At 44.4% G+C, this 20,592-nt stretch overlaps 1 protein-coding gene across 2 annotated transcripts in view; it reads left to right on the plus strand.

Moving 5' to 3' along the window:
- Positions 1 to 974: 974 nt before the first annotated feature.
- LOC112684009 (mucin-16) overlaps positions 975 to 20,592 on the plus strand; it is a 74,455-nt gene continuing 54,837 nt past the window's right edge. For both annotated transcript variants that reach the window (XM_025555296.1, XM_025555297.1), the window contains exon 1: positions 975 to 1,510. In XM_025555296.1, coding sequence (XP_025411081.1) covers positions 1,417 to 1,510 — 94 coding nt within the window. In that variant the 5' untranslated portion in view covers positions 975 to 1,416. The remainder of the gene's footprint in view (positions 1,511 to 20,592) is intronic.

Below are 20,592 nucleotides of genomic sequence, written 5' to 3' on the forward strand. Positions count from 1 at the left end.
AAAGCGGTAAAGTAAATATGATTTTCATTTTTTCCGAAATATTATTATGCTCTCCGTTTAGACGATGGTCCGTGCGATCGTGATCATTTTTCACTCGCAATTATTTGATTTTTACCTATGCATTCTGCACGCGCGGAACGGAGCAGCGGTACGATTTCGGGGCGCAAGAAACATTTCAATACCATTCGTACGGGGTCTAAACGAACCGTTGACGAGATCCGGAAAACGGGAAAAAAAAAACACGTTTCACGTGCACGTTCGTACGATCGAAGAACGTATTCCTTTTGAAGATCTGTTGACGAAAACTGACCGCTCAATCGATCCGTTATAAATCGATCCGTAGGTTTCCGTAAAACGGTAAGCAGGTACGACGTGTTCCGTAGGCTCTACGGACGGCGGTCATCGGGTCGTCGGTGGATCTTCGGAGAAACGGTCGTCATCACCACCGTATTAGGGGCGGTGCGCGGTTACAGGTCATTCGGTCGCCGTCGCGGAGGTCGACGAGCAATACCGTCGGCGGGTTTTTAATTAATGACGGACACGACGCGACGGCTTCGGTACCGGACACGCGTTGTGCCTACACCACTACCGGTCAACAATGCACGCGCGCTAACTGGACGTCATTATTATCAATATTATTATCGTTATTATTATTATTATTATTATCATTATCGTTATTGCTGTTGTACTATTACGCTGTGCCCTTCTCCGGGGCGGCAAACGTGTAGTGTGTAGTGTGTAGTGTGTAGTGGTAGTAGTAGTAGTAGTAGTAGTCGTAGTAGTAGTAGTAGTAGTAGTAGTAGTAGTAGTCGTAGTAGTCGTAGTAGTAGTAGTAGTAGTAGTAGTAGTAGTAGTGGTAGTGGTAGTAGTGGTAGTAGTAATAGCTCGAGTGTAGCGAAGAAGAAAAATAAAAAAAATAAATAAAAAGAAGAAGAAGGAAACGTGGTGAAAGATCTGTTGTGGCAGCGCGCGGCGGTGGATCGAGGTTAACCTCATTCGTTCGTTGGCACAGACCGCGGCACCATGTCCGAATCGCGCGAGTGAACCACACACAAGTTCCGCCGACGATTATACACGTACGCGCGCGCGCACCCGTGGACGTATTCCGCGCCGCCGTCTTTAACACTTACCGGGCGCGGCAGTGTTCGTTTCGCAGTTTTTTATTCGTTTATTATTGTTATTATTATTATTTTTTTATTTTTTTTTTTTCGTATTTTCTTTTCCGTCCGTTTCGCTTTTTCACGTGCACGTCCGACATCTTCCACCGGCAACCGCGCGGCGTCGTAAAATGCTGTGAACCCTGCGCGCGAAATGTTCGACGTCCCACAGGATTACCACCGGTTCGCGGTCTATGTGGTGCCGGTTTAACGGTTCGTGTGTTGCGTTTTGACAGCGGGATCGACGGACGCGCTGAGAATGGCCGCCAGGCGCAAGAAGCTTTTGCCCGCCAGAACGCTGGCGCTGCTGCTCGCCAGCTTATTCGTATTCGACTGTTTAGCGTTAAGCGAAGGTGAGTGAATCGAATGATCACCGGTCGACGGTTCGGATACTACGCGCGCACGGTCTTTGGACCGCGTGCGCCTCGAAAGAATAACATTATCGTTCTCCTTTCTAAAAAACCCGGCACCTCGAACTAAATATATATATATGTATGTGTATACCTACACGAGTACGGTATGCGACCGTTTTTGTTTATTACCGAGTCTTGGCCTTCGCGAGACGTCCGTAGTATAAGCTACGTTTTGATTTTTCCCGCGTTGCGTCTACGTCTACGTCTAGTCGTCGCGTCTACGACTGTAACACATACGAGATGTATGTATCGAGTGCAAAAACAATGCGAACGTTCGTGTATCATTGTTTTCGTTTGTTTTCAACGCGCGACGTTTTATCGCGAAGTCGCGGTAAAACCGTTTTCGAAAAACAGCCGTTTTACACACCTCGGCAAGTGCCGTTACACTCCGATTTCGCAGTGTTCCGTACGAATCACACAAAATGGTATCGCGGAATTGTTTTAGTTCCTATTTTATTATTATTTTTTTTTTTTTTTTCGACACGAAATGCCTGTCACGTTCATACACTTGCATTGCGGTGACTATAGAAGCCATTACAAGTCTCGTTCGTGTAACGCATTTTCATCGGACCTATTATATATCTGTATTTTTTTTTTTTTTTTTTTTCATTTTTTTACAACCACAAAACGCGTAATGTCCGTCGTCCGGCATTATTTTTATTGCTCCCGTTCCCGGATCTAATAAAGCTGGTAAAAGTACAAATCTAATACGCGTTTTACTCGGCACGTACACCCGTTTTACTCGTTTTTCCGTATTCCCTTTCTTTTGAAATGATATTATTATCATTATTATTTTCATTGCTATTACTATTGCTATTATCATTGTGTTCGGTGCGCGTTGTTCTTCTGTTAGAGCGCCGCCGGGGCGCTATGGTAAACGATATGCACGGGACAAACAATAGCGAACAGTAGACGCGGTGAAGGTCGGAAACTATTTGAAACAGATTAAATACAATGGGAATAGAAAAAAAATATATATATATATATATATATATAAAAAAAATTAAAAAAAAACACACGTAATTCGAAAAACATATACTTTCGTTCGTGTACGCGTATTACGTTGTCGTCGTTAGCATATATCCGATCATGTTTCGGGATGCTGTTTTTTTCTTCTTCTAACGAATCGGTCGTTTTTCGCCATTGTTTTCTCGTGGCCGCGATAACCGTTTTCCAACGCGCAGGACGAGCTATACATGTTAGGTACGTAATCGAAAGATCTCGCGATCATGTTATTATTATGTATACGTACGCGTGGATAGGTCGTACCGAAAGGACGACAATGTAATTGCATTGTTGTTTCTCCGCGGGTTATCGCACAATCGTTGCGGGCGTGTACGGGTACGGAGATGAAAAATAAAAAAAAAAATTATCAAAAAAAAAGTAATAAATAAAAAAATATGAAACAAATAAATAAACGCATGTAACACACGCGTGCACCTATAACATAACAATATATTATCGCGGGAGCGGCGAAAAGTAAAAGTTCATTGTGCTGTTACCGCGGTTGTTATCGCCATGGTATTATAATAATGATGCCGATGATACGATGTTATGGTGTTCATTAATCAAAACGAGAGCGCGAACTGATCGCAAGGAAGAGCTACGGCGGGGCGTTGAAGTCTCCGCGCATAACGCTTACGGTGCGATATACATAATTGCCTCCTACGCACGCGTTTTGTTTGGAATTTATTTTTCGTCATTATACTTTCTACATTTCAATATACGTACGTTTTTTTTTTTTTTTTCATATTATTACGTTTGAACGCACGGTGCGCGAGATGGTTTGCCTGCTGACGATAGGTTTTTCGCGTTTAGAAAACCGTATCCCCCGACGGCGGCGAAAGTGGTCGCACGTATCATCTGTTCCCGCGATTTATGCAGCATCAACGACGTACGGTCGTGCATACGATACACGTGTATCCGAAGCGTAAATCGTTGACGATATTGCATATCGTGTACATTGTTTCGTCACCCGCGAAGGCAAACGAATAACACTCGAATTCAATAATAACGTTTCGTCAACCGCTGCAACTGAACAATATTGCGTGTTGTATATCGTTTATTACTCCGATAAATATTGTTTGTGATAGTCGAGTATTTAGTATTTTACCGAGATTTCGCGTCCCAAAACGTTTATCAAACGCACAAGAACAGATCAATGTACTCGATTTTTTTTTTTTTTTTTGTTTTTGTTTTTTGTTGTTATACTGTCGATGTAAGAGATACCGAACCTGTTGGCGCGACGATCCATAGCGGTTCCAGGTGAAATCCTCCGGAGACATTAGACGGTTCTGTGAGAATTCGTATTGCTCGTTAGCAGTACACGAACACAATGTCCCTTGACGATCGAACACACGTGTTTAGGACAGGAGCCTATATTATGTACAAAAAGAAACCAATTCGAGATTGATTAAAATAATAAAATGGTCGTAGAGAGTATCGGGAATCTCGAAGGATTAAAAACAGAAATAGGCGAAATGAAAAAAGGTCAAAAAACACGTACGGTAATAGGTACATCATAATTTCGCATGCAGATGAATTTCGTACATCCCACGATTCCGTTGAATGGCAAATTATGTACGACAACGATTGTCGGTCGACGAGACTGAAAAACGAGAGAAAAAAATAAAAACAAAACGCAGTAAAATGATGATAATAATATAATAATAATAATAATAATAATAATAATAATGATGATGATGATAATAATAACAACAAAAATAATAATAATAGTAAGCAAGAGCAGATTTGTCGGGAAAAGAAGTTTTGGCGGTTTCGTCGTGAAGACAATGTGGCACAACTGGTGATAAGGGGGAAAAATAATCGCCGGATGACGACGGCGGTCGTGGGTTACCACGATGAGGCGGCGGCGGCGGCGGCGGCGGTGAGTCTGACACAATTTCTGGGGCCGGCCGAAGCCGGAAGCCTCCGAGCATTACTATACACGACTACCTGCCCGCCGTCCGTTACTGCTGTATGTAGGTACGAAAACCAGTCGGACCGCACTCGGTTTTCGCTTTATCGCGTTCTTTATGCCCGGCTACGCGGGAACACATAAACGTACGCGCGTTTAACCGACAAAATTTCTTCACACGTGCCGTCCCGAAAACCGTGCCCTCCGCCGCCGTACGCGTGGAAACGCACGCAAAGTTTTGTCCTCCGCTGCCTCGTTATTCGGGTTACAAATGTATTGTTGTCATCGATTTTGTTTTCCGAACGCTATCGAACGTCATCGCGCGCGCGCGCGCGCACCGAACCCGTTGGCATTCCGATCCGAACGTTCGTTTCCGTCTCATGCACGTGTACGCGCGATAAAATATTTAGCGCGCGTACATTACGCCGGTGCGGTTGTCCGCAGTTCGCGGACCCTGCCCGCGAACACCGTCGCTACGTCGCACGCGCACATCACGTGGCCGTGTGCCGCAGGTATGCGATACGCGGCGGTGCGGAAACCGAACGTTTCGGAAAACCGCGCGGAACGGTGCGCGTTCCCAAAGGTTTTCGAAAAACGTATTAATCGTACGTCGAACGTTAACCTACACGGTACGTCGGCAGCGGTCGTCCGCGTTTTCGTTACTGTCCAAACGGGCATATTCCAATTGAACGACGCGAACGCCACCCCGTCGGTCAAGGTTGAACGGTAAAAACCCTGCGGCGATGCTTAACCGGCGGATCGGAGAACGGACGGAAACAACACGTTTGCGGTACCGTCGCGATCGTTCGGTATTGTTTCGATGTGTTCGACGATTCGTATTTACGTTGGTCCAAATACGGATCGTCAATGCGGTTTTACTGACCGGTCACCGTAAACGTTCGGTTACCCCGATGTAAAAGTTCCACACGTGTTACGTGACGTGTTATGTGACGACAAATTATCGGTTTGAAAATGGAAAACAAAAATCGCGCGTTACACAACCACGCGTCGTTGTCGTGCGTCCGACAAACCGTACGACTATTATTTTCTTTCTCAAAAGGAATAACACGATTGCATTCAACGTTATACATAAATAGACTACGGAGTGTGCGTACGCGCGTGTGTGAGAGAGCGTTAAACGCGTAGCTGTAACGTTTTCCTTTATTTTTCTCGCTCGCTCGTCGCACTTCGAACACCTGACGATTAATAATTATGTCATTACCTCCGGCCGAGCAGCAGCCGGGTGGTGCGCGCGTTGACGACCTACATTTCGGTATATTTTTTAGAGGGCGAATTCGGTGATCGAGATCGTTCCGGGATAAACCGTTTAATCGCGGTTAATCTGTTAGTGTCACAGCACTGCCGCGGCAGTCATCGCCGTCTGACGAATAACTTCGCGTACCGCAACGCCCGGACTCCCCGTTTCCCCGAACATTGTACAAACCAATCTGTACACACACCGATTGTAATCGATGCGTGGCTTTAATGACGCGTTTTTATTCAATTGTCTTAAACGGGTTTAAAACCGTTTTAAGAAAGTTTGAAAACAAGAAATTCCTGATCTATGATTAACAGACAGCGACGCTCGATATCACTTTATCAGCAGTTATTGAGATTGTTGTATAACTAATCAACGGTTAGTTACTCGTGTCTCGTGTGATGTGTGTATTATTATTAAGTTATAACAAGTAACCAGAGGTGGAACTAGAAATGTTTACGTAACGGGGAAATGTTAAAATTACGTCCTATCGTAGACCAAGAATCAAACAAATAGCCTTCCCTGCAATTATTTTTTAATTAGTAGCACACAATCACACTTATTGAGTTTTAAACGCAGTATCAGTAACAAAGTTAAAAATATCCAAATAGTAAATTATATACCATAAAAATCACACCCTCTAAGATTTTAACGCTCGGGGATGAATCCTCGTGTTTTTTTCCCTAGTTTCGCTCTGCTCGTAACTTAAAATTCTTAAAATAGGTCAGTATTATTTTTTTACTAGTGTTTATTATATCCTAATTCCTATGTTCCTACATGTTTAATAGATACCGCATTGCTTTAATATTAACTCTAAATTATTTAAGAATAAGTTTAAATCACTTAAATGAAAAACAACTTTTATAAACATAAGTTTATGTTTCAACAGAATTGCTTAAAACAGTTTTAATCATTTTGTTTTAAACATAACAACCCTGCTCGGAGTATATTAGTGGGCTGCATCCGAATTAGGTCCCGAATTTAAAATTACTACACTAGTTGGGTCCCGGATTTTTATAAGTACTACACTAGTTCCTGAATATTTTTTGGTAAGTACTATATTATACTAATATTTTATTTCCCTTTTTAACAGACTTAGGATTATCTATGATCTATTTAGACCACAGATATGGTTAAAAATGTATTTTATAGGTTTTTTTTTTTGTTTTTTAGTTTCTTTTCCATTAATCTTTATTTATATCATATAATGATTTTAACATTTTTAATATTTTTACCAACACAATTCTAATAATTTATATTTTAATTGAAAAGAAGAAACTAAAAAAACAACGTAACGACGGATCGAACAGTACTGATCGATTCCAAGCGAACGGTTTTCCGCAACAATATCGCATCTGGTATCGCATAATAATACGTAAATGTGCGATTTGAAGAGACGGAAAAAAAGGTCTACCGTACGATTTGTACAAATACAATTGTATTTGATTTTGCGTTACACCGTTCAGTTGCGTGTACACGACTACGATCGGTAATATTCACTGCCGGCTGGGCTCAAAGTGTGTTTCACTTGAATTTCTACACGAATACAATTTTTTTTTTTTTACACATTTTTACCGACACTTTTTTCATCGTTTTCAACCTACCTGCAGCCGCAGTGACGTTTCTCTTCATTTTTTATCGAAATGAATTTTTTAAACAGTCATAACACTTCCTGATTCTTCGAAGTCTCAGATTTCTGCGCGCATATCGTTAAAACGCATCGTAATACATTATTATACACGTTTTCCTTTCCGTCGCGACGGCTTTGTCACAGTCGTCCCACCCGTACACGTGTAATATCACGACCAGTGTACGGTAGACATACATATCGCGGTGTACCTGCGAGAGTGCCGTTCACGCGTCTAGATATTGTAGGCGTACACGGTTATTGTTGTGCACCGCGACGCGTAGTCATATCAATACCATGCGAATACCGATCCGACATCGTATTATTCGCACGGAATAGAAAACGCGAGACGGACGATGAGTAGTGCAATACATGGTTTCCCGCGGCGTGGCAACAAACGTGGCGTTGACGATCGGACGCATTGTTATGACCCGTTGATTTTCTAAAAAAAAACTAAATAAAAAAAAAAAAAAAAAACAATAAAAATCGATTTCCAAGCTTACGGTGCGCGTGTGGAAATCGCATATTGAATTACCGTGCGCCCTAGCGGGATCGATCCGCCGCCGCTGCTACGATGACGCTCGTCGGAAGAAAATCGTTGCGATTCGCGTGATATAACAAAAACACGCGTACGTTCAGGCACCGTGTCCGCCAACGGTTTATTGCGTACCTGGTAATCGGTATACACCTATACACGAACACAGAATTTGCGTACGCATAATAAGTACGGTTCGCGTACCGCTATCAACAACCGTTGTTAACGCGCACTGGCGCGACCGATCATCTTTTTACGCGCGTGCAAGAATTACACGGGTCCCTGCCCGCCCCTCGTAATCCTTTGCAATCGGATTGAAATTCAACGGATCAAACGTACCGACAACTTGAAGCGCGTTTAAAAATAAAACTTTTTCGTTTTACACGTATTGGAATCGTATAATCGTATTAAAAATGTATTGTTGGTGTAAAAATTTGCTATTTCGGACGGAGAGAATCGTATTCTTTAGACCGTTCCCGGGATGAATGAGCGAATCGCGCGCGAGTTTGACCCTGCGAGCAATAATGGGTTCTCGAAGACGGACGGACGAGATCCGCGGCGACGGGTCCGACGTAAAACGGTTTATTGTTACGCGTTTGATTGCGAAGACTCAATTAAGGTTGGCGATTAGGAGACCCGTTGTCCGGACCGGGACAAAATCGCTGTCCGTAAAACGTGTATTTCGGTGGTAAACCGTAACGGCGCGATGTCAAGGGTTGCGGGAAACACCCGGAGCGCGCGCGGTCCGTTTCGTTGACGAAGCACCGCAAGTTAAACGACGCGAATCAATAGTTCCGCGGCCCTGAGATTTCGTCAGGGGGTCGCGAGCACATCCCCTCAAACCGTTCGCGCCGGTCCATCGAGAGTAGGTTTTCTTAACGAACCTCTCGCTAACCCGGTACAAGCGGGGGACGCTGCTGTTGGTTCGTTGTCGGTATTGGTTCGCGAGCGGATCGCAAGTGCATACGTGGCATTAACGAACATGACTCAAACCCTTCACGAGCGGTTCGCGGTAGGTTCGGCTCGTACACCGTTCGTTTTCTTTTTTCTATATCCCCCCCCCCCTGGCCCCTGGAAAAACGGCGGCGCGCGTTGTTTTTTCCCGTTCACTTTTCATTTCGACTCTCGCGTGACGAGCAACACGGCACGCCAGTGCGTGGTCGGAAGATACCAAAAAGGAAACGAACAACTGTCCGCGGTTATCGCCGTCATCATTGCGTACGGCGGAGGCTGCGTGAAGAGAAAACCCCGTACGCGTGGGCGACACACGATTTCGGACACTATTGTCGTCGGTCGCGCGATTTGCATAACACGGTACGACGGACCGGTGGTTCACACGGTGCTGATCTCGTACGGCTCGTCCGCGTGCGCGTTCGCAGTTGGAACAAACACGAGGTCGTGATAATCGTAACACGTCCGATAACAATAACCGCACAATGAGTGAACTCGCATGCGTGCAACGTTTCGGACGAGGGGTTTTTCTTCTCGCCGTCGTTTTCCCGATTTCCCGTCATCGACCCGACGCGCTGAAATCTGCCAGTGACGTACGTGCGTACCTCGCCATACACAGCCGTACACCGGCTATTCCGAAGTCGTCACATGATCGAAACTCAAACACGTACTTTGTAGAACCGTTGACGTGAACCGGAAAAACGAGACGCGTGCTGTACGGCTAACTCGTGAGCAAAGCACAAATCGATATACTTTTGGACCGGTTTGTCGTCGTTCCCCTGCCCCCGCACACGTTTTTCGGCAACTCGATCACTCGGCCCTCCTCCAGAAAAATGTGAAAATACGCGCAGTGCCAGTTTAGCGAACGGAACCGTCGAGTGCGCCGGTGGCTGGAGGAAAAACGACGGAACCGACGCCAAAGTCAACATGCGATGGCTCTTCGCGGACGGTAATATTATACGCGCGGTTACGCGTCAACGGTGGAAGCAACCGATCCGAATGGCACGTAGCGCGTACGCGAGTGTTATAATATGTAAATGACCGCGTCGTTCGTCTCGTTACCCCGTCTACAAGCAACGCGTTTCAAGGTTCGCCAAGTGCTCGGAACGTCAAACCGGAATGTCCTATTTCAATGACCACCGGTGTCACGTGCCTACGACAAAGTTTGAAAGCGATTACGTAAAACCATCGGACGCCGACTATAATCACCGCGGGAGCGCGCGCTCGCAAGGTATAATACGTACGATCGGTTAAGCGGTTGGTACTTTTATAAAAGCATCCGATCGACCATGATGTTGTCGTGTACATAATCATAATCGTGGCACGTTGCAGCGCAGTCACATTTCACAATCGCGCGTTAATTATTCGGGCGTCGGCGACCCGACCGCAAATCCCATGCAACTCGTTTTTGAAGTCTCGTCGAACGTATTATTTGTGCGCCGAAGAAAGCGTACGCTATAATGTGTGTGCGAGTGTGTGTGTGTGTGTGTGTGTCTATATGTGTACATATTCACAGTCGATATCGTTACGGAGAGCAAGAAAAAAATCATTTATACATGCATTCGATTTCTTCCATTTTAAGTGATATTTGAAAACAACACGTTCGTGCCGGTTTCATGCGCTTAGACAACACTGCTGAACATTGTATTGTGTTTGTACACATCACGTGTAAATGGAAACCCGTAAACTGTATGGGTTCTCTTGAACGGGGAAAAAAAAAAGGCGGTTCTGTCAAAAAAACGGTAGTCATGCAGACGGCGGCCGATCGATAATAGAAAGTTTCGCTCTGTTACACATACCGATATGTTATATGTACGCATCATTAATTAAAACGTATATACATAAAAACGAGTATGGGCTCCCACGGGTTATTTAATTTTATTCACTTGTTAGTTTAACTCGTTTTTTTTCAAAGTCAATTGACATATTATTTTTTCAAAGTTTCCAATGCAGAATAATACTTGTATTTCCGTCTAACACCGTGTTCAAATACAATTTCATGGAATTTAATGTTGAAACATTTTTTTACTTCTCAACTTATTAATCGAAGTTTAATATTTTACGGTATCCGTGAACTTAATTTTAGACCCAACCGATGCTATTAACAAATTAATTAATTTTTACGAAAACTTCGATCGGAAATAGAATGAAGAAACAACATTGTAGTCCCTGGCAGGTGGTGGAGTAGCTGCGGTAGATCCGGCTGGTTTGTCCGCGCGTAAAAGCAACGATCGGCCCCGCCCTTTTACGTAACGCCACAGCCCTGGACCGACCGCACCTGTAATTGGGCTTTCGCGTGGACGTGACGTCATATCACCGTTTGCGAACCGCACAACGAACGACCGAACGTGATAATTATCGCGTTGAATTGCGCACCGCTGCGTACGGGGGCGCCGGGTACAGTTGCCTCCGAACAATAGTGATAATCGCGACCGGTGCAAAACGGACAGATCGGTTTTGCGCGTACTTATCGCCAAATACGTGTTTTCACGCGGACAAATGGAATTGAAACACTGACAACCGTTGGCGTAACGTCTACGGAAGTAAATTAATTTTTTCCAAGACGTCGGCTGGGCGGACGGGGCACCGCGCGAATGACACGTTCGATCACAGGGTGTCTGCGGACAAAGAAACGTGTCCGCGGACGTCGTTGCGCTCTTCGTCCGAGTTCGCGAACACCGACCGCGGACGGGAATGAAATCGTGAAACGTTCGAACATCCGTCGCCGTACGGGGTATGTAGGCGAGTGATCGCATCATCAACTAGCAGTGAATAGTAAATAATATCGTATACGGTATTCCCGACGTTTGAATGTATTTTACTGTACGGGAATAAACTTTCCAAGACCGTACGAACGATGACTCGCTTGCAACGCGCATATATTATATAATAACGTGTCAACGCGAACGGCTTGTGTGGCTGATAAACAACACGGTTGATGCCATCAAAATTCATCGACGCAGACCTACTCCACGGCCGCAATATCGTAATCGAACGACAACGTCCGTGGCCATATCTCTCTAACAATTTCACACGAATCGCGTTAAACGTAATTGTTTTCCGGTAACAAAATAATTCTTAACGCTGTTCACGAGTGTTATGAAAAAAAAGAACCACATTTTCGAACGTTACAATAACATAGACGCCGGAATCGTTTGCAATTGTTTTTGACGAGAGTCGGCTGTCGGATTCATTAATTCGTTTTTAATCGTTTCAAAAATATTTACACGAGAAAAATGTCGTATTACATAACGATGCGTTATTTTCTCATTGAACCGCAAGAGTACTCAGCAGTAGTAATAGCCGTTCGTTTGGTTTTAACGAAAAAATTCGCAGACGGAGAGAGAGATTAAACGGCCGTTAAGGTCAAAACGTAAAACATTGTTTAACTTTCGTCGAATTCCATGTGTGGTTATGTGGGTGTGTTCAATAAAATATAATGAACGTGGAGCTCCTCTTGATATGGTTCCTAGTGACCATTAACGTTGTTTTTTTTTACTCAACATACCGTATGAGATCACCCAAATGAGCGTTGATCGGAGAAATCTATGCGCATGCATTTGGTTACACGCCGTGAAACACAATCCGACTAATAATAATAACAGAAAAAAAAAAAAAATGAAATCAACATATAATGACGATCAAATTCCATTTGTTACTTTCATCGTATTCTTGACCGTCATTGTTGGCGTCCTTTCCCTCGAACGTGTATTGTAATTACATCATCCATCATCGTAATTTACTAATATACCAGGATATAGTGCGCGTACGTGCATCGAATGTGTTTATTATTATAGACGCCGAGTTTTCGTTTTTTTTTTCTTCCTCCCCTCGCCCTACAACGTGCATCATCGTTTCATGTCCACAGTGGTGCCGACTGAACACTTACAAGTCGCAACGGTCCGACGGTTGACCAAAATTTGTTCCATACATTACGCAACGACGAATTAATTAAACGTATTTTTAGTAAGCACCGATTTATTGAACACAAGGGATCGTGCATAATATTGTACTCGTACCGTGGACATACGGCGAATAAAAAATATTTCAAAACAATCGGTTCCGTGAACATTATTCAATATTACTATAATTATATAATAGCGCGCGGTTGCAGTAGGTATTTATCATGATAAAAATCTAAAACAAAACAATAAGCAGGTTTAATTTTTTATTTTTATGCCGACTCGCTTGAATATAATATTATCTGTAAGTCCGTATCGATTCATGTAATGCATTTCTATGACTGCGCGCAAATTAAATCGGAAACCGACTAGGAATATTGATCGACGCACACCGCGGACACTCGTATCGGCCATATCTACCGTGTGCGTGTTCAAGCGCATGCGAAAACTGCGGTGTCCGTAGAAAGTTTGAAAATCGATCACGCGGTACTGTTGCGATCATAACGCCGAATGAAAGAGTGAATTGAATTCCACACGTACCAACGCGTTATCGATTGCTGTTATCATAACATTAATATGATTGTTGCTGATACTCGTTACTTCACTTTTCTCCGCCCTCGCCCCCTCAACAACCATCGATTTCAGATCTTCCGTACTTACTGGGCGCACCACGCCGGACCAGCAGTTAGGGGGGGAAGGGAGGACATGCGATTGTGCGATATTGTATGGTACTCAAACGAATTAAGGCACAGACGGTACAATACCTGCACTGCAACTACAATATACGTTATTATTTTATGCAATGTCGCACGTACACATTACATACCATATCGTTCGCGTACGTAGAGAATGGCAAGAGTAATAATTTTTAAGCGAACAAATTTTATTCGTTTTTGACCACGTTTCTGTTTTTACGATTTTTTTTGCTCCGAGAACCGTCAAGTTCACGAAAACAGAGCTTTGACCAACGTTGCGTACGTCGGGGTGCGGTCGATTTATCGTGCCGAAAAACAATCAAGCGACGTGGACGTCGCGAAAACGGTGCGCCGGTGCAAAGGTCAAGTTCGAAACGTGTGAAAACGGCCGTCGTGAGCGCCGACGGCGGGTGTGTAAACTTTCTACCGATCGCCCGTACAACTGATACGATATGTACACATGTGTGTGTGTGTGTGTGTACATATTTATAATATACGGACGTGTTTACAACGTACGTAGGTACTGGGTGCGCGCGCGCACGAAAGCAAGAGTGACGGAGAAAGTCCGCGCGCGCGAATAATATTTCATCGAGCGCAAAACTGGTTTCTTTGATTTGACTTCCGATCCGGCCCTCGATAACGTCCGCGCGCGAAAAAGGGTGGTGCGGTCATCTCCCGCCGTCGTCGAACAAAATAAAATAAATATTGTAAACATCGAATATTGGTGATACACAATTTATTTTGTCGTTTGTGGTGCGGTTCGATCACGTTTAAGCCCTCCAAGCACCCCCATCCACCCATGTAACCGCCTATGCGGCTCGGGCCGCGTTCAGCGGATGGGATTCGCCGCGAGAACCGACTGATTCTGGGCTCAGAACTGCGTTCGTTTAACGTTTTCGTAGTCGTTGTCGGCGAACGGATTGCGTACGAGCACGGGAAGGAAAACAACGCGGCCTCGTACGGGCGAACGGAGAAACTCGACGGTTCGGTCGTCTCGCGTTTTGCCCGCGGCGGCACGGCTGCGGATCCGTCGCCGTGCTCGTACCGTTGTCCTACCGCTCAAGTCTTTCGCGTTTCACCGCCTCCGTTGTTCCCGGACCGTTTGCTTTGCCGGCCGCCGCGACAGTCCTGCGTATGCGATTTCCTTCGCGAGCACTTTTCCGAACGGTAAACGATCGGTCGCCGGACCGGAATTCGTCGCCGACGATCGTATTGCACGTGTACGGTTTTCGTGTTACGATCGTTTATCGTATCATTACGATACACGCGCGTGCATTATGACCGACGAACGTTGCACACGCCGCCGCCGCCGTTTTCCGGCGCGCAACTCTACGTTGTAACAATGACAATATTATGCTCCGGCGACGTTACTCGCGTATGGCACCGTCGCAAACGTATTAAGGAGAGAGAGAGAGAGAGAGAGAGAGAGAGAGAGAGAGAAAAACTCGACACCAGAGTATCATTACAATAATTATTGTTATCGTTGTGCGACCTGGCCCAGGACCGCAGGGGCAATCGGAACGTCGTAAACAACGAACGAAACGTCACACGGTACAAACACGCGCTAATGCGTTGCCCGCGTACGCGCGTCCAGTTCAACAGACATTTGACGCGGTCGAAACGTGCCCGTCCGCACACATTGTTATCGTTGTTTCAGACGCAGACGTCGTCGCGCGTTAACGCGTTGAGAAACGATCGATCGATACCCCGTGGATTTTCGACACCGTGGACAATCCGATGTCAATCGTACTCGCGCGCGCCCGTTTCGCGTTGCAGTCATCGCATCATCTGCGGACCGTATATCGTACCGCGGGAGTCCGTTGTCGTTCAATCGGAGCACACGTACGTAACATCGTTTCCTGCGGAAACAGGACGAAACGAGGACAATGCCGACCGTGCAAACATCTATATAAATGTTAGGCGCGCGAGAATATGTATTGAAGTGAGATGGACGACGGGTCGGTCGTTTTTTTGGTCTTTAATCCTCTCTCAGTGTTTCGAGGAAAAATGTACCGGTGCAGAGAGGAGTCTATGCGCTTAGTGCACTTCGTTCGAGTCGTTTCCGAAATATACGCGTAACGCGTGTACAAGTGCAAGCGCGTCACGACGGTAAAAATGCGACTCGCCGAATAATCGATTCGGGTCAGTATTCTATACTTTAGTGATTCGTATAATTAATTCACGTAGCCCATCGTGTTCGGCGAATAGCATCCGTGCCCCGGGTAAACCGTTGTTTTTTCCTCCGTTTCACTCGGTAACACTACGATCGTGATTGTTGTGCTCGCCAAGCACTACGTCATTTCGTGTCATTATCCACCATTATTTAACCGTACACCACTGCGATACGAAAATTTGACGTCGTTTACATGCGCTCTGCAACGTCTTCATCGGCGAACGTGCGCGTCTCCACCGGACGTCCGCGAGTGTTTTATTACCATAATTATTACGTACCTAACCTATATTGCGTACGTGACCGCGACGATCTCGCGCTGTGGGTTTCCGAACCGTCGAACGCTCCTCCGCCGAACGACTAATTACTACCATCGTCTCTTTGACCGTTTCAAAAATGCACTTTCGTCGCGTCACGATCGTCGCAGGGCCAGCAGTATCTTTCCGGCGACCAATGTTACCGGGCGTAAGCGGAACAATACTACCGCGTTACGTGTTACGTACACGTATAAAAATGTACACGAAAATATATTTACAAACGACGCGTGTGCTCGTCGATCGGGTTACGATCGATAAAAATATTATACGATATACTCGTTTGCGGATTCGATCGACAGGATTTCTCTGCGTTCAGTTACTCATGCAACACTGTACTTGTACGCATATGGTATAACTGTGCTTGCGTTCAAAACCGGTAACTCGGCGCGAAAGTGAAATCTACAGTCACCAGCACAATCACCCCAAAGGGTTAAAGAGGATCCAACACGATATGTGATAGCGCGACGGCGGTGAGCGAAAAGCATTGGTACTCGTCGAAAGTGAAAAGCGTATAGAATATATACACATGTATAAAGCGTTGTGCTTAGCGATAAACGTTTTAACAACGAAATAATGAGTGATTTGCACTTAAACTAGTTCCGAGTGGTGATAAAAACACAACGAAAAAATGATGATAATAATAATTTACGTTTCCGTGCGAACCATCGCATCGAACCTGCGCACATCAATTAAACGCGGAGGAAACGTTTTTTTTTTTTTTATGTACTCTTACGGGTCAAGGTGTCGTCGGTAACGGTTTTTTTTATATATTACACATTTTGTTTTCGTCCGTTTCGAGCGCACCGAATCCGTTGTTGTAACTACTAACTGCGTACGAGTACATTTGCGTTATTACTACATCCACTCGTCGTGCGTACCCACTACCCGTTGCCCGGGACGTTTGAGCACAAATTCGTCGTAGCGGGACAGGCGAAATACACGATAATAATTAGTCGGATACCGAACTAGTTATAATAATACCGGTGCGTGTAATACAATATTATATTGTGTACACGCGCGCGAGATTATTATTTTATTCGTAGCTACATTTATTTTCTGTAAATAACACCTACCGTTGAACGCGAACTCGGCAAACGATTTAATGGCGTTTAACGGGAGAACGACATTATTGCGTTGGATAAACACCAGAAGACCGACCGAGATTCTCGTTTCCGTATTATTTCTTTTATTTTTGTTTCGTGCAGCAATACGGTAGTCGTTCGTGGACACTGTACACAATACCACCGTTAATACACCGAAAACAACAGCAACAGGTGAACGTCGTCGTCGTCGTCGTCGTCGTCGCGGAGCAATAATTTTTTGATAAAATTCGAATCGTCAAGCCCAGGCGAAACCTTTGAAATCATAATACACTAATACGTATTACAGTTTATGTAGGCGTACATATTATATCGAATAATCATACGCGTAACGCGTTTTCGCACCACATTACGGTCGATCGAATTATTATGTATCGTGCCATAACATACGTGTACTCGAATTCGTACATCAACTGCTAATAAATATCGAACGGTACGTGTTCATCGGCGGCACTTTATCGCTCGTACAATTTTTAGAACCAAATCAACCGTATTTACGGTTGTATGGACGTAAACACCGAACGTTTATTATTTCCGTTTTTTTATTACTTTTTACGTATTATTTCGTCGTTGTTTCGTCAAAATCGCAGCTGTCGTAATGATAGAGAGAGAAAACATGATAGATCTTGTAGATTCCTTTTCAAAACCACCGTTGTCAATTCTATGAAAACACAATGTTTTTAGTTCATCGAATAATGTAAGTGGCGGCGCAATTAATAATAAGTTACGTTCCGTTATTACCGCATAACCGAATTATTGCTAACCTGCTCGACACGTAGATATAATAACACTTGGGACGAGCGGTTTTTTGTTTTATCGTATATAATACACGAATATTTTTATAATATACATAATTTTGACTCGACGTGTTATTATAACATTATAACAAGACAAAAAGCATTTTCGTGGTATTTTTTTTTTTTTTCGTATTCGACCGTCGCATCCGATTTCACGTCCGGAACGAATCGAGTATATAATATTATTAATATAATAATAATAATAATAATAACAGCAATAATAATAACATAACAACAGCGGAGTTCAGATCGTGCATATAATATTGAGTCGAACTCGACCCAAAAGCGCGAGAAGAAAACCTACTCGACGACGATACGTCGTATCGTTTTGGTCCGTCGCGAGACATGTCACACCGTTTCGCAAGACCAAAGTGACCGCTGGCGAACGGGTGGCGGCTTAAAACGAATCCGTCTTTCGATATAATCTTGGATTTAATTTCGGTTGGATAAGACGCACGATGTACAGTACGCACGTATTGCCTCGATACGATTAGTCGCGTCCGATAAGACGTACGACGAATCGTTGCGCACGGCACTGTCCTGTTGAGCGTCCGAGACGATCGTTCGCGACAACGATAATAATAATAATAATAATTTTATTTATTTCTGGTAACGAAAAAATATAGCAGTACACAATGTGTGAGAAATATTACTAGAACCTCGCGTCGCAGAGTAAGAGTACTTATATTATTCGTGAATTGAACCAGTGCCAAACACGGATGATGAATAATGATTGTTGTGTTGCGACGATTTTCCGACCGCGGGGCGTACGGACTAAATGGCAGTGCGGCGGCGGACGTGTCGTACGACCATTGCAGAGAGGTACCGCCGGATCGAACGAAAATTTATTACGAAAATAAAATACACCGTACACTGTTGTGCGCTCGTCGTTCGCGGTGGTCGGGGAACGCAGTCGGACGGACGCGGTCGCGGATGATGAATATAGGTCGAGAGGTTTTCGAGTTTTCTTGCACGCGAACGACGGACAGAATATCCGTGCATCGCAGGGGCGGTTGTAGGTAGGCGTAGCCGAAGTGCGCTGTTCCGTTGAATCCGTTTCGTAAACATACGTGTGTATAAACATAGCCAGCAGAATACAATAACGATAGTGGTTTTAGGTTAGCTTCGTAACAATGATAATGGCCCGGACTTCTGGCGTTCGGATCACACCGGCCGGAAACGTTTCCGGCTTCTCTTCCGCGGAACGTCAGACCGTCATCGTCACATTAATATTTCGTAAACGGTTTATCGCGATCGGTACGCGAACGACCGACGCAGAATCGTTATTCGTCCGCGGCATGGAAATGCGACCGAATGGCGGAGAACGACGTCTATACGTGTTAATACCGGACCACTGATAACCGAGACCAGCAGGACGAAACGCGCGGAGGGCGGTTTTAAAGCGGTCCCGTTGCACACCACCGGCGGCGGCCAACGCGGTTTTAATGGATACACCGATTGATTTGTTTATTAATTAATTAATGCATTGTTTATAAACCGTCCTGTAGGAACAAAATTGTATACCTAAATATCACGGGACGAATGAAAAAAAAAAAAAAAAATCGTATAATATTACGTTTTAAAATCAACACGTTTTTATTGTTATTATTATTTTTTTTTTTTTTATTCATCTTTTACAGCCGTGAAATCCGGAACACAAATCAGTTTTTAACGACAAATTAAAAAAAATAAAAAATAAACCCCGACGAATTATTGTTAAAGTTCAACGGTCAACGCGTACCTGCAATAAATTAAACGACGGTTCAACCGTTGTGGTGGCTTAACGTAAACGCTTTTTCGCCGGTCACATATATTATAATTGCGATTCGCGCGCTCCACCATTATAAACGACACGTCCATAATATTATAACTAACCGCACAGTTCTCACCGTCCGACAGACGCGTGTATTATTTATTTTTTTCTTCCTTTACGTTCGTTCAAGTTTATATTCCAGCCTATAATAATTATAGTTATCAATTATTGTTATCAAGAATCCACGTCATTGTATCTATTTCTATGTTAATTTATTTTACTACTGAGCAACTTGCCCGTTTTAATCAATCGAATAAACAATTATTATTATTATTATTATTATTATTATTATTATTATTATAGCATCATAGCATCCGCCTAGTGATGCGCGCCAACAGAATATTGCCATAAAACATGTTTTCGACGTTTCGCGAACGTACGCGATCGATTTTACTGTTTACGGTTGGAACAGGGTACAGGGGGAAGGGGGTCGAGGTAAACAAACGACGGTACGCGACGACCGCAGAATCGTTCCGGAACGATTCGTTCGATCCACATCGAATGCGCGCGCACAATTACCACTGTCATTAGATAGACCTACAACCGACGATCGGAGTGTTTTCGTTTGCCGAACTTTACGGACCGTTTCGACCCGACCACTAAAGTCACCGAAAACCGAAAAAAAACAAAAATCGAGAATAGCCGCGAACCACTGTACTACGGTGTGCTGTTGTTTTACTAGCGTGCGGTTGTCCAGATGTCCTTGACAATGTACCAATGTGTTGATTAAGTGTACGTAAATAGGTACGAGAAAAAACGAATAGGAATACCGTGTTTCTTCACCCGTAAACTCGGATGTCCGTGGCGTCAAAGACTATTTCAATCGGGGGTCCGGACAACCGCGGGACCAACATGGGTTTTACACAGCCCTCGAATGATCGAACCACGTCCGTCGCTGCGTGTACATACAATATCGTTACAATGCCGATTCGGTCGGCGT

This window comes from Sipha flava, unplaced genomic scaffold (genome assembly GCF_003268045.1).
Source record: "Sipha flava isolate LNK unplaced genomic scaffold, YSA_version1 239_pilon_pilon, whole genome shotgun sequence".
NCBI lineage: Eukaryota > Metazoa > Arthropoda > Insecta > Hemiptera > Aphididae > Sipha > Sipha flava.